The 15,377-nt window shown below is 40.5% G+C and overlaps 1 protein-coding gene across 1 annotated transcript in view; it reads left to right on the top strand.

Annotated features, from left to right (window-relative positions):
• Positions 1 to 5,634: 5,634 nt before the first annotated feature.
• The window catches only part of ano3 (anoctamin 3), a 58,136-nt gene continuing 48,393 nt past the window's right edge, over positions 5,635 to 15,377 (top strand). The window contains exon 1 of the mRNA XM_066667126.1: positions 5,635 to 5,749. Within this exon, the coding sequence (XP_066523223.1) occupies positions 5,638 to 5,749 (112 nt within the window). The 5' untranslated portion in view covers positions 5,635 to 5,637. The remainder of the gene's footprint in view (positions 5,750 to 15,377) is intronic.

Below are 15,377 nucleotides of genomic sequence, written 5' to 3'. Positions count from 1 at the left end.
TGCAGCAAAAATCATCTGACCTACATCCCAATACAAACTGCAAGAGCTCAACATTGGGGCAGGAATCACCCATTGAGCTGTTTTTATAAATGCAAGTAGATGGAGGCCATGGTGGTCATGGCTGGGGCAGGGCTCCAGAGGCCGGCTGATTCAGTGGTGGGATAGCAGCCCCGCAGGGGGGCAGCATTGGGCAGAGGAGGTGACCCGCTGTGTTGCGGACAAACAGATGGCCTTTATGTTTTGTGGATGTCACAGGCAGAGAGAGAGAGTGACAGAGATAGCTAACCTAGCACAGTGCTAATAAAGTTAATAGATATAGCATAGATATAGCACCAAAAGGATTGCACAGAATAATAACATGGCACATGCTTGCTGTAGTCTCTCTCTCTCTCCCTCCCTCTCTCTCTCTCTCTCTCTCTCTCTCTCTCTCTCTCTCTCTCTCTCTCACATGCTCTCTTTCACCCCTGTCCATCAATTTAAGCACTCATTCCCTCACTTTCTCAGCCCCCTCCCTCCCTCCCTGTTCTCTCCCCAGTGACGCTGGTATTGGTGGCCGTTTGGTGCAGCAGTGCCCACATGATTTAAAGCTAATGACACATCTGTCTATAAGGACAAGCGAGATTGTGAGTTTATGTTCGTGAGTGTTTACCTGTGTTCACATGTGAGTGTGTGTTCACACGTGCCGTGATTGCTCAGTCCCCTGACATTGAACGCTGTGTGTGTGTGACCTTGCACGTTCCTCTCTGCACACTGTCCAGCCACTAGAGCCAGTTCTAATAATAATCACCTCTGTTGTGTCTATTTATCCTTTCATTATTATGTTAAGTCTGTTTGTTGATATTAATATTAACCAGTTAAAATATTAGGAAAATAAAAAAGATTAATGTGGATTAAAAAACAGTCTAAACTGTCCAGAAAGCTCTTTCCCATGTATCCCTCTATCCTATCAGCTCTCTTTCTCTCTGTCCCTCAGTCTGCTCAGGTTAGATGGTATTAATGCTAGTGAGGCTGGGTCAATGGAAGTGAGTGGTGGGGAGGGAAGAGGGAGGCTTATGAAAGCTGTGTTATTGTAGTCCTTCTTTTATCGCAGCAGTGGGAGTGATTAGTCAGAGAAACATGGCTGTAATATGGTTCATGTGTATTGGGTGAATAAAAGACGTTGACAGATTTACAGTCTAATTTCTCTTGGCTGTTTACCCACTCTGCTCTGCCTCTTTAGCCGTGTCCTCTGCTTTTTCTGCTGGAGAAACCTAGGAGACTGTGGGGTCTACCCTTTTTCTTTTCCTTCTTAGGTTTAATTCAGCAGTTTAAGATGGCTGTCACGGACTGGGTGATGTTCCCAGAGTCGTGAGCTCTGCTGTTTTCTGGTGATAAATCAAACTTTTCTCATCAGCTTTCTTCTCTTCTGCTCACTTCCTCTACTATTTTTTTCTCTCCTGTCTCCCCTTTCTCAGCCTCCTCTCTTCTCTTGTCTCCTGTCTTCTCTTCTTAGTATCATTTCTTTCTCTCATCTTTCTTCTTATCATTTTTGCTACCTTCTTTACTCCTCTCTCTCTATCTATCTATATATCTATCTTCTCTTACTTATTTGTATCTTCCTCCTCTTCCTATCAAAATAACCTCATGTCTTTCATTTCATCACATCACTTCTTTTTCTCCTTCTCTTCTCTCTCCCTCTAACATTTTTTTTTATCTATTCTTTCCCTACATTTTCTCAGATCTCGTGTCCCCACCCCAGCCCAACCACTTTATTTGTCTCACTTTCCCATGTCCTTTTCTGTATTTCTCGTGTATGCTGAAGAACAGGAGCAGGGAGTTGAGGGATCAGCACGGCTGTGAACTGATATGAATGCTCTGATTTTTCCCTCTAGACTGTGTCAAGTTTGTCATATTTCATTGAGTGTGTGTGTGTGTGTGAGAGAGATGTGTTGCATTTGAGTCGAGGTCATGTTGCGGTGGGTCAGCCTCCTGATCTGAGGTTAATACTGTAGCTGTCTCAGAAGAGAAAGGACCTGCCATACACACACGATGCAAACATAGCCGTAAGTCAGAAGCAGCCAAGCGTGTCATTAAAAGAGGAGTCAGCGCTTGTGTGATGTGGCGGTTCCTATCTGCAAATTAGAAGAACGGAGCTGCTGGAAAAATTCCCCTTTCACTGTAGTGTCAGGGAAAAGGCACCCACCATCTACTGTAATACGCTAACAGAAAAAAAGATACTGTGCATGTTTTTGTTAATAAGGGGGGGACCCTTATTAGTACCTTAAATATGTCGCTTTCACCGTGCTGATAGTTAAGTACCTTTTCAGACCAAATGCACCATACTGACTTGCCTTATATCTCACTCATTCGTTCACTCATTCACTCACTTGTTCACTCATGTTTGGCTGGCTGAAGTCTCAAGCCTATTTTGTAGCTTTGCATTGGTAACACTGCATGTCCTTGTTTTCTGAGAGCGTGCAGCAGTGTATGCGTCTCACATCCAAAACTGTGTTTAAAGTGAGATGGCACGTCTGTAGTGCGCACTGTGAAGGCTATGTTTAGCCTGCGTGCATGAGCGTGAGGCTAGGGACTGAGAGAAGCCCTGTTTACACACGGCATTTATCCACAGCTTTAAATCACATTAATCACATAACTCAAAATCAATGTACTCCTTTACTGTTTCTATACAGTTACAGTGATTTCTGCCTCTGCCTGCATTATTTTAAGAGTGGCTGAGAGAAAGAGATTCTGAGTCTGTGACTGATGTAAAGAAAGTGTGTAATGTTGCCCTAAGGACTATGCCATTTTTCCTTGCCTAAATCTCTTACATCTGACACCGCAAGGATTAGTGCTGTGAAGTGAAGAAACTGTGAAGTATTAAACATGCATTTTATAGGACAGAAGATTAGCCAGTAACTATGTCTCTGATGAATCTAACACACACAGACACCCTACAGCTGACATCTGGAAATGTGAGTGTGTCAGTGCTTTAAATTTGTGGAGGGGGGCTAACTTGGACAGGTGTAAGATTATATTTTGTAACTAAAGGTACTGTAGTTATCATCTCTATGAGCATTGTGTTGATATGCTTAGAATCATTGAACACGTGAGTTTTACAGTGGATGGAAAATATTAAGCAGTTGGAAACATTAGGTCCCATGCTGTATATCTCTAGGAGACAGATACTCTGTGAGGAACACTCTGCTCTACAGTGATTCATAAGGCACTGCAACATACTGCTGCGGACTTACAGTCGCCCTCGTTAATTCTCTCCTAACACGGGTCATATACACCGCGAGAGGAGATTGCCCATCTCCAACCAGGACCTCCCTCACACTCCGTTTCTATGGCAACAGTAACGACTGGAGGAGCTCCACGAGCGCAGCCAGGTGTTGGGGCTTTTTTAATCTCACACCCGTTTCCAGACAAACCTCGCCCCCCCCATGCTGGGATTGGCTAATCCGTTCTTTCGATCTGAAGTAGGGGGAGTTTGGACTTAATATCAGTAAGCAACATGTTATTATGTTTTTTCCTACCACCTGTGTTCAGACAAGACCTGTCTACTGCGATGCTCAAACAGAAACAAGGTCGTGTACAGGTACATTTTTGTTCATTTGTAAAGTAAATATATCCACGAAGGTACAGCAGTGATGTAGTGATGTGTGAGTGTCTGTTTCCACTGCCACTCCGGGTGCTCCGGTTTCCTCCCACGGTCCAACAACACACACTGGTAGGTGGATTGGCTACTCAAATAGTGCCCGTAGGTGTGAATGTGTGTGTGTGGGTGTGTGTTGTCCTGTGAAGGATTGGCGCCCCCTCCAGGGTGCGTTCCTGCCTGCGCCTAATGATTCCGGGTAGGTTCCGACCCACTGCAACCCTGAACTGAATAAGCGGTTTCAGACAATGAATGAATGAATGAATAACAAAAGTACCTAATGAAGGAAAAAGTAGTAAATTGGACTGTGAATGGAAAAGTGTTAAAATGTGGTCTTTTGTCTAAAATATCTGTTTAATCACTTTTTAATCACTATTAAGTCCGCCAAGAAAACACTGCAAAACACCCGTAGACCTCCAACTTGGTCATGGTCCACTGACTCCTTGCTATCAGGGGTTGTATAATGATCATAAGGCACAATTTCATGGCTAAAGGAACACTAGGTAAGACTTGTTTTTTATTTATTTATTTATTTATTATTTTTTTGCTTCTTGGCTCCGACTACAGGTGTAGAATGGAAATCAGTTTTACAGCACTGTCCTGAAATCAAGGGGAAGGAGGGGAGTTACCTAGTGTAGTTTTTACATAAATGTTCTTTAAAACTAAACTCTCTTCTCCAGAAGGACCTTTGAATAGGCCTACGTGTTTTCATGGCAGATCTGTTTTAAAAAGAAAAACTTAATAGATGAATATAATTGCTCCATATTTATTTGGATATTATGAATCAAACAAATAATACATTTAAAAAATTCTATTTTTCTGTGCATTAGCACATTAATTTGGATTCTGGAGCCTGCTGACTCATAAGCTGTGAAACAAATGACCCAGTCAGGATTTTGTGTTCTGCCTAAGCCAGAAATCATGGGATAAAGCAAGTTTTTATTTAGTGCTGCCTCTCACATAGAGGGCAGATATTTTAGCGTTGTCTAACTTCAGAATTATTTGGTGCATGGCAGTAAGACACTCTGGACAAGGCACCAGTCCAATACAGTGAACCACACACAAATGTCGACAAATTCACACAGCAGATTCACCTATCTACATGTGATTTTGGACTGTGGGAGGGCTGGAGCATATGGGAGGAACTCACACATACACAGGAAGAATGGTGTCCCCTTGATTACGTGTCCCCTTGCTTTATTAAGATTGTTAGTCCTGTCAGATTTCTCAGTTTAGCCAGATAGCTTAACCCCAAATAACCCCAAACCTGTCCAATAGGAAAAGAGAAGAGGGACATTCCAATTAGAGAGTCTTCAAATTTGGACTTGGAAAAATATGAATATAACAGCCTTTTAGCCATTCTTCTCCACATTTCATTCAGAGTTAATGTGTACCTATTTCATCAATCCACTTCCAGCATTTCACTTCCAGATTGAGACCTGAGACTGGGGATTTGATTTTGCTGGTTCGTCAAACTGTCCCAGGTTTCCACTGTGTTCATGGAAACCAGTCACATTCAAAATAGCACACACATACAGGCTTTAGTGGTCACCCTAGAATGTAGGAGTGTCAGTGTGGTGTCCTGCTTGGACAAGAAACACAATGTGTGTAGTTTTATGTTTATTATTAATGTTAGAAATTGTTTGTGCGCTCGAGAGTGTTTGCTCCCTACCTAAAGGTACTACAGGAGGCAGTACCCTTCATGGCACCTCTAGCTGATGCCCACAATGTTTGGATGATATTTATGGCCATTTATTAATATATTAGAACGTAATGCTGGGATTGGCTACACTGTGCTGGCTGGTTGTTTGTGGAAAGCGTTGGGATTATACATCCAAGCAGTCCAAAGATAGATGGCCCAATGTAAATATAAACTACTGGCCAATCCTTGCGCAAGTGGGCGGGGTTTGCCGGAATACGGGCGGGAATTGAAGAAGTGTAGCTCGGTAGCTGTGTGAGGGAGCAGCAGAAACACCTACGCATCCCGTCCCTAGCCTCCTCTCATGTTCGCTGCCTGGTTTGTAGGAGTGCGGATTTTTTCTCACCTTGAAACTCGGTCGACCGCCACGATGGTTCACCACTCCGGATCCATACAGTCCTTCAAGCAGCAGAAGGGTCTGTATGAGCTGCTTTTCTGCTTCTCTGCGCGTGAGTGCTGTGTGTGTGTGTGTGTGACGGATGCTGGAATGCGTTGGTGAAAGTGTGACTGCGCTGCTTACTTTCAAAAGCCCGTTTGAGCTGTGCGTGTAGGCTGCTGTAGACTCCTAACGGTTTACGCTGTATTGGAATATGGGTCAGATTCATATAAAGTAGTTCATTTAGTTTTTTAGTGAGTGTTGGGCTAATACACTGACAGTGGAAATAGTGATTCTATTAAGGACATCTCCCTGACAGGTACACTGTGACTAGTGCAGTATTTAAAGCTCTAGCTCTAACTGCATGAAACTAACATGAAGAGCTTTTTAATTAATTAAGTCATTTATTTATTCATGGCTGACGGATTGCACTCACTCCATTCGAAACTTTTCAAGCATCTGTGGTGTCCGGATTGCTTTTCTTGATCCTAGAGATTGCCACTGCCATTAATGGGACCAGCAGCCCCCACATTAAGTGGTAATCTTCACATCATGGCACTCTGTTTTGAAATGGCAGCTCTTGAAATGAGTGTTTTTGTGAGCGCGTTTAAATTACAGTGACACCGATTGCAGGGTTTTCACTTGATTTTGCACTTTTGTCCTCTGGACAGAAAACAACTGCAGAAAGCAGCGCTGGTGATATTACAAACATCAGCTCAATGTGGCACCAGTTAACATCCTGGGCTAGTACTCTACCCCTGTACTTAGGCCATACACACTGCAAAAACACAGAAACGTTAAATTATTGCAAGTACATACAATATGTGGAATCACTAATGTTTTAATGGCACAGTACCTTCAAATCCTCACTGCGATTTGTCAGCATTTAGTTTAAAGCCTTCCCAGAATGGTGCACATTGTTACTGTAGCAGCAGAGGCATAAACTGCCTTTTTAATATCCTCCATTTCCGAAGAAGCATTGGAAGAGTTTATAAGAGAAGTTACAGACACTTTGTGATACTTTCTGTCTTTATGAGACAGAAAAGGTCAGTCATACACACACCATAAAGACCGATGTGACTTTGCCTCCTTCTGCAGTTATATGATCTGTTTTCTGTTGCATTCTAGTGCACGCTGGACAGATTCGCAGTGGCCCTCTTATAGAGCCAATGTCTAAGCTGCTGAGCTGAAGCCCTGCCATCCCTCAGATTTCCAGCTCAGAGCAGAGCATCCATCCACGGCACCAGCCAATGCACTTCTCTTCCTCTTCTCTCTGATCCTGCTCAGTGCCACCCTGGCAGTTGGGCTGATTCCCCGGTCCCTGTCGCACTGCATTTGGGACCTGTTTTTATTGTTTATTGATCTCTGGCAGCAGCAGGCACCTCAGGAGCCCTTGCCCTGTGACAGATTTGTGTATTTATAGCGCTACTCGACACCCTCCCACTTTCAGATATCTCTCCTTTACGGCGTCCGGTATTGATGGGCGAGTGCGTGCCCGGCTCTGTGCAGGGCATTAGAGAGCCTCTAATGATCCTGTGGTTAATTATTTAAGGCTTTTCTGAGGCTGAAGGCTGAAGTGCCCTTTTTGAGTGGAGCTGTGGCTGTGGTGGTTCCAGCATTAATGGACAGCAATATGTATTTTGACTGCATGTGCATTAGAGGCTTATCAACAAGGATAATAGAGATTTATATGGAAACAATATTGCTGAGTTACAGGCCCGTTTTGTAGATGTGCAAAGTAATTAGGGCAGTCTTTGGTGTATTTTTGTTCTATCAACTGGCAGAATATTTTAGTAAGCATGTCTTTTGAAGCTGCACTGGACTCTGATTTGAAGGGCAGTGAAACAGAGAGCATTTTATCATTACATCATTATAAGCTAGTGGAGCCAAATGATTACTCTCTTCCACTATGTGTGGAAGAGAGAATGATTAGATGGGATTCCATTACTCTAGTGAACATCTGTCATGTCTGTCCAGAACACAGTGAATTGCACACATTTCTGAGGAATGTCTCTGTAATGACTGAAGCAACCATGATGCATGTTCCGTTCAACACATTGGTATTCCAGGTCTGTGATGACACAAATTACAACCGTACCCCAGCATTTTTCAACCTAATCTTTATCTGCCACAACTGTAGGATACTGTAGAATACTGATTATAATGGACAGTAGACACAGTGATGGAAAACACATTAGTTCATCGAATCATTCATTCATTTATTCATTCATTGTCTGTAAACGCTTATTTAGTTCAGGTGGGTGAAGTGGGTCCAGAGCCTACCAGGAATCATTGGGCGCAAGGCACGAACACACTTTGGAGAGGGTGCCAGTTCTTCACAGGGCAACACCTATGCTCACACATTCACTCACACACTCACACCTACGGACACTTTTGAGTCGCCAATTCACCTGCCAACGTGTGTTTTCGGACCATGGGAAGAAACCAGAGCACCCGGAGGAAACCCACGCGGACACGGGGAGAACACACCAAACTCAGTCTCAGTCACACAGCTCCAGGGACCTGGAAATTGTGGGTTCGATTCCCGCTCTGGGTGACTGTCTGTGAGGAGTTTGGTGTGTTCTCCCTTTGTCTGTGTGGGTTTCCTCCCATGGTCCAAAAACACACGTTGGTAGGTGGATTGGTGACTCAAAAGTGTCCATAGTTGTGAATCTGTGAGTATGTGTCACCCTGTGAAGGAGTTGCGCCCAGTGATTCCGGGTAGGTTCCAGACCCACCGCAACCTTGAATTGGAAAAATGGTTACAGACAATAAACAAAGGAAGTAAGCAAATTAGAAGTGAACATTTTAGAAAACACTCACACAAATGTTATTTATCTCACAGATTAAGAATGAATATTTTAACTCACAAAGCCCTGCAATGGACTGGCGCCCCCTCCAGGGTGTGTTCCCACCTTGCGCCCAGTGATTCTGTGTAGGCACCGTATCCACAGTGCAACAGTAAATTAGATTTATTTACTGTATATTATTTTTAGAAGTTAAAATGTGTGTTATTAATGTTAATTTGTGCAATAGGTATGTGTGTAAACTTGAAGTGTATATATTAACTTCAAAGTATATTAATAACAGAACTGAATACTTATAAAGAAAAAAAATACTTATAAGAAATCAGTGTCTGTCAAAGCAGGTGGCTACATTGGAATCTTATTAAGAGTTTGACATGATGTGTTTTCCAATAGTAAATGATGTTACAGAGACAGGAAATTGGAAGCCGTCACATCTCATGGCTCCTCCTCTCTTCACTTGTTGGGATTCCTACATAATACTCTTGATTTTCATCTGCCTGTACCATCCATATCAGATTAAACAGAAGGGTCAAGTTCACATTTGCTTTTCTCTTATAGGTAGAGTTACTCAGAACACACACACACTATCATATAATCTTACAGCTAAAATGGGATTTTTACACTGTTTACGTTTCTGGGTTTGCTGCAAAGGTGTGTGTGTTTGTGTGTGTGTGTGATTATGTGCAAGAGATAATGAGAGGGAGTGAGTTGGGTGCAGAAAGATGAATCTGAGGAGAGGAAGAGACAAACATGGGATTGGAATTTGTAAAGGAAGAAAATGTGAAGTGTATGTGTGTGTGTGAGAGGGAGAGAGAGAGAGAGAGAGAGAGAGAGAGAGAGAGAGAGAGAGAGAGATGTCATGCTCTTTGATGCTTTCCCTCTGGAAGCATCATGATATGATGTGGGTTGGTCCACTCAAAAACATATTTAGTGCAGGTCCATGCATCCTTTGATAGAGCCCTTACTGAAATATGTAGCAGCCTGTTTTCAGCCTGTTATCACATCACATATCAAAATGTTGCTTTTGCTTCATGACATTTGTGAGAAATGCAGAGATTTCTGTTGATAAGCTAATTCTTTACTAGGCAGGAAACCATTAAATGAATTCCTATGCCTTGCTAATTGGTCTAAAGACGATAGGCAGCTAAGAGATGTTAATTGATGTTTAGGTATTCTATACAGGCATAAGACATTTGGCAGAATTAAGAGATTTCCTCTTAAATTCAGGCTATTCCCAGGGTTTTTGGTGCCTTTTGCTGCAGCAAAACCCTTCATGCATCTGTAAAACCTTTAGACTAGATTATAGAATATTTATGTTAGGATTTGATGGTTTTCAGCCACAGGAATCTTACTGGCTCATCAAGGAAGTGTAGGATGTAGCTTATCTCTTCAGAGAACACAGTTACACCCTTCCATAGCTCAGTGTTTGGGGGATTCATGCCCCTCTAGCTGAAGCTTGGCATAGGACATAGTGACCTTAGGCTCATATGTAGCTGCTCCAGAGCATCTCATTCTGCTGACAGTGCTTTCCTATGAATATTTTGTAAGCTGTGTCTAAATGAAGACATTTGTTAGCAATGGATGAACCTTAAAGATGCTGAAGTCATTAATAAGAAGGGTTTTCTGGATATACTTGGACATGTAGCTCACATCAAAAATGGAAAAGCTGTTGAATAATTTACCAGCTGAAAACATTCTTAGTCATCATATAATAACCAACATCAAACGCTGAGGATATGGGCAGGACAACCAATCAGAAGTGACCTTATGGGAATAAAGGCTGAATTTAAACTGCAACGTTTCCAATATTTCAATACACATCATTCACAGCATCTGTCATTGTCTGACGATCATGACAAGGCACTTTCATCAGATCAGCGCAATCTCTACGATCAAGAAACGCAATCCGGACACCACAAACGCTTGGAAAGTTTCGAATGTGGTGAGTGCAATCCGTCAGCCATGAATAAATAAATGACTTAATTAATTAAAAAAGCTCTTCATGTAAGTTTCATGCAGTTAGAGCTAGAGCTTTAAATACTGCACTAGTCAGAGTGTACCTGTCAGGGAGATGCCCTTAATAGAATCACTATTTCCACTGTATTATTTGGACGTTTTCAGAGGGTTTTATACTGTTTATATCAATATTGGAATTATATTGTATCAACCAAAATTAAGAAATATATTGCGATATAAATTTTGGTTTTATTGTCCAGCCCTATTCTGTTTCATGGGCTCAGTGTGGTTGGTAGCTGTTGTTTAAATTGGTTGATGTGGTTCTGTATATTGTTAGTTTATGATGCCAGTTATGCTTATATGTCTACAATAATGCATCAGTTGAGCAGAGCAGAGCCCTTTATAGCCAAATGCAATGTTTAAGCATATAGCCTTATGTAAAAGGTTTACACGCCTGACAGCATATCAACATATGCTCCTAGGTTCACCCTAGCATGTTTAATCATGTATCAACATATTCTGTGGATTTTCTAGTGAAAATAGGAAAATATGCTGCCTCTAGGTGGAGTTTTAAAAAGACAAAAAGCCTACTGTGTTTAATTTCACACACAGTCTGCACTCTGCATTTTCATTATAACTCACTCTAGCGCTGTTCATTATTCCCTTATATTTTTCTATTTTTAATTATGCTGCTTTATTTCCTTTAACTCTCCTTTAACCTTTTATTACAACACCATTCCCAGAAAAGTTGGGATACTGTGCAAAATGTAAATTCGAAGAGAATGCATATCATTTAAAACCTGTTTTTAATCAAAAACAGCACAAACACTATGACAAAATAGTGTCATAATGACAGCCTCTCTGAGCTTCTCAGAGAGGCTGAGTCTTTTAGAATTAAAGGTGTGAAGGGCTTCATCAGTCCGTGAAAGACTATACAGGCAAATAGTGGAAAGATTTAAATTAACGTTTCTTAACCTAAAATAAAAGATTCAGAGAATCTGGAGAAATCTTTACAGGCAAGAGACCAGACCTAAAACCAACATGCCTGTGATATTCAGGCTCTCAGGTGGCACTTAAAAAAAAAAATCTGTAATAGAAATTGTATGTGCTCAAAAACAGTACTGCCACATCTATAAATGTTAAAACTCCAAAATGCCAAAAAGAAACCAATTATAAACAGAATCCATAAACTGTGACACTTTCTCTAGGCCTGAGCTCATTTAAGATGAATAAGGTGAAGTGGAAAAGTGTCTGACACATCAAAATTTGAAATTTGTTTTGAAAAACAAAGATGCTGCATCCTCTGGGCTAAAGAGTAGAGGGACCATCTGGATTTTTGAAAAACTATCCGTCATCGGGGTGCATTAGTGTGCGTATGATGGGTGACAAAATAGGCGAACATTTTTTCCAAAAATAAAAAACGTTTTTTTTTCCTTAATTTCAAATTTTTTTTCCCCTCCTCTTTCTGTAAAGCGACCTTGGGTATTAGACAGGCGCTATATAAATCTAACTTATTATTATTATTATTATTATTATTATTATTATTATTTAAAAAGCTGTATTTATTTTATTTTTTTTTTACAATTTATTATTTACTATAAAATTTATTCTGTACAATTTTGCACTGCTCTAACTTTTTTGGAAATGGAGCTATAATATCTTTTACTATTTTCTGTTTGTATGTTTCTGTCCTCTCTTTCTTTAAAGAAACAATCTGTAATACTGACATCATGCTTTTAAAATCTGAATTATAAAACAGTTTCAAAACAGTGGAAAGAGCTGTCTGCCCCCCCCCCCCCCCCTCCCCAAATGTGAAGCTCGAGCAGGTTGCCAGTTTGAGGAAAACTGAAGAACAAGCAAGAAACGAGTTGAAGAACTATGGACCGTAATAGATAAGAAGAATGTGCCATAATCAACATATTTACACAAAAAAGTGTTCATAATTTCCCTAAAACATCTACCTACGCAAAAAAAGTGAACATGCGGCCGACATTTCCCTGTATTTACAAGTCTTTAGTGTCCAAATCCACCTGAAGCATTTCAACTAGACAAGGCTGATTTTCCTTTCTACCGTAAATGTCGTTTAGGAGGCAGATCTTATAGACAAATTTAATAGTCAAACATTTTGTTCCTCCTTACATGTCTGTACTTGAATTCTCTGTTCCACCTTAAGAGCTGAAGCTAGCGCTATAGCTTTTGAAACTTTGCGAAGCAACTGTTAATCCACTTTATCAATTTAAATCACACAAACCAATTGTAATATTCAACCAATTATTCACAATTTTTGTATTCAAACACTTAGTTCCGCCTTAAATGGGTCTGCTTAAGAGCCTTCTGCTTTGTTCTCCAGCTTCTTATTGAATACTCATTTCTACCTTAAACAGCTAGCGAAGCTAAAGCTAGCGCTAGGATTTATAAACAAAACTCATTTTGGAGGGTGGGATCATAGGAGCTCCGCACCAGACTGGGCACTTCTCAAGGAGAATATACTGCTTTATCAATGCTGTGAGAGGCAGCAGTGTTTCAGCTTTGACTGTTTCCTTAATCTATGATCACGCACCCTGGACATTTTATGACTAAGTACAGTAAATATCCTACAAAATCCTTTAACACAAAGGTTTTTCTCATTGATGGTAGGTTTAGTGAAGTCTGACTAAAAGGATAAGAGTGATCATCATGACGACAGATTTCCCAAATGATAAATTTTCATGTGAAGTGAGTCAGAGAATGAGATGGCCCCCCACAGAGGGGAGCTGTGATTTTTGTCATTTCCTCAGTCTGAGTGTGTGTGTGTGTGTGTGTCTTGCACAACGCTGCCTCAGCCACAGGCTCGCCACCTGTCCCCTTATGTAACCCACAGATGGGGGGATGAGCAGGGGCTGTTTGGTGGACACACCAGGGAGACTGACTGACTGGTAAAAAAAACATCCAGATTTATTTAAAACTGCCTCAGAGGTCACAGAAGACCAACAAACAAACAATACATTCCATTAAAATACCTGATATATGCCATGTCTTCTGAGAAGAATTAGTTTCTGTGGACATCATAAGTTGAGCCTATCAAAGTATTTATTCAGTGCGGGAAATATGATTTATGATTATAATTGCCAGGCTGCCTTTGCAAATATTAATGACTTCCCTGGTTAAATAATGTTTTTTTTTTCTTTTAATTATAACATGATGCAATTTAATAAGCATATTGTGTATAATATTTTTTGTTAGAGTAATGAATAAGTGTTATGAAGATAAAGAGAGACTTAGACAAAGTTTTATGACTTTTTATATAGTTGCTGCATATACTCCAAGGAACAACTAACCCGCTAAATGGCAGCCCATTATGATGTTATCCAAATGTATTTACTTATTCAATTTTCCCATGTATTTTAAAAACATATTTGACTGCTGTTTTCTAGTCCATTTTATTAGTTTAATAGTTTGCCAACCATGTTAAAAAGTTTGTGTGTTCTGTAAATATCATGATATGTGAGGTAGATTAGGAGGACTGTGCTTGGTTTTGGTTGCAGCAGTGAAGGCCCCCAGTGTGTTAAAAACCTTATTTACCACCGCTTTATCTTTTTCATTGTTTTAATTTGTTCTAGGCTAGGGACTATTATTCCCCACACAAACATAACTAAGCTTTTAGACATGCTGGGAGAATTTATATCCTAAATTAATATGACATGTATTGTACTATATATAGATATTGTTTTCTCTAAATCATAATATTGAGCTGTGCTTATTGCACACTGACCACACTATCAGGTTTTAGACAATACATTTTCATTTCTTCAGGAAAACACATGAGTAAAATCATATCTGAGCTCTCAGAAGTCACAGTAAATTTACCGTATTGCTCACTCCATGTTTCATATATTGCAGACCCAAGGAATTCCAGCTATAGCAGTGGCTCTCAAACATTTTCTGCTATGTCCCCCATTGTAGATGAGAATATTTTCACGCTCCACTGGAATATATTTATACATTCATACAAAACTGCAACTACTTTTAGAATAAACAAAAAAAAGTAACAGTCATTGTTAAACATATTTGCTCCTAATTGCTTCCCTGCACAAAAAATTAAATATAAAACAGCTTCCTGAGAGAAAAAGCCTAAAACCTGTGCATTTTCTCTGCAAAAATGACACATTTAATCCCCGTATGAGCTTGCTTTGAGGTATGCCTTATCATATTTTCTTGTTTTCCCTTGGGAAGTTGTGGCTTGATAAAATTCATCATCTGCAGCACATTTAGCTCTCACAAACTTGTCCATCTTTTGCTAGCAGTGCTCAAACGTGTGTAGCTCATTTGCCTTGCCGTGACACTCCTACAATAGCTCCCCCCACTTTGGGAACCACTGAGCTATAGGGTCAGCAGATAAAAGGTTAGAAATGTTAGAGATCATTTAAATGGGGTGATTTTAGTAAGACTGTCACTGCCTGTGGTTCTGAGTCAAACAGAATGACTTCATGATTCGTGATGTTTAATTCCCGTAGCTGAAATCAATATGATGAGCAACAGTGGTGGGCGAGTGCTGAATCCCTATGGTGCTGTGTGTATGTAAAAGACATTGGCCTTAATTTAATCTGTAGCACCTTAGCTTGATTGCTTGATTCTGCCTGTGGCAAAAGTAATCGTGCATAAAGGAAAATGCAAGGAGAGATTAATAATGACAAAGAGGCTAAAAAGTGGGAGGGGACAAATGTAATCAGGAGATAAGGGGATTGGAGGGGATAGGAGTGTGCTACCAGGAAAGAAAATAAAGACCAAAAAGAGAAGTAATCGTAAAGAAAAAACTTAAATGGTCAAACTTGGTTCAGACTGGTCACTTTCATTGTGGGCTTGGTGTGTTCTCCTCATGTCTGTTTGGGTTTGCTCTTGGTGGTCTGTTCCGTTCCTACAATCCAA

Source organism: Hoplias malabaricus, chromosome 4 (genome assembly GCF_029633855.1).
Source record: "Hoplias malabaricus isolate fHopMal1 chromosome 4, fHopMal1.hap1, whole genome shotgun sequence".
Lineage (NCBI taxonomy): Eukaryota > Metazoa > Chordata > Actinopteri > Characiformes > Erythrinidae > Hoplias > Hoplias malabaricus.
This window is presented reverse-complemented; position numbering and strand designations above follow the sequence as displayed.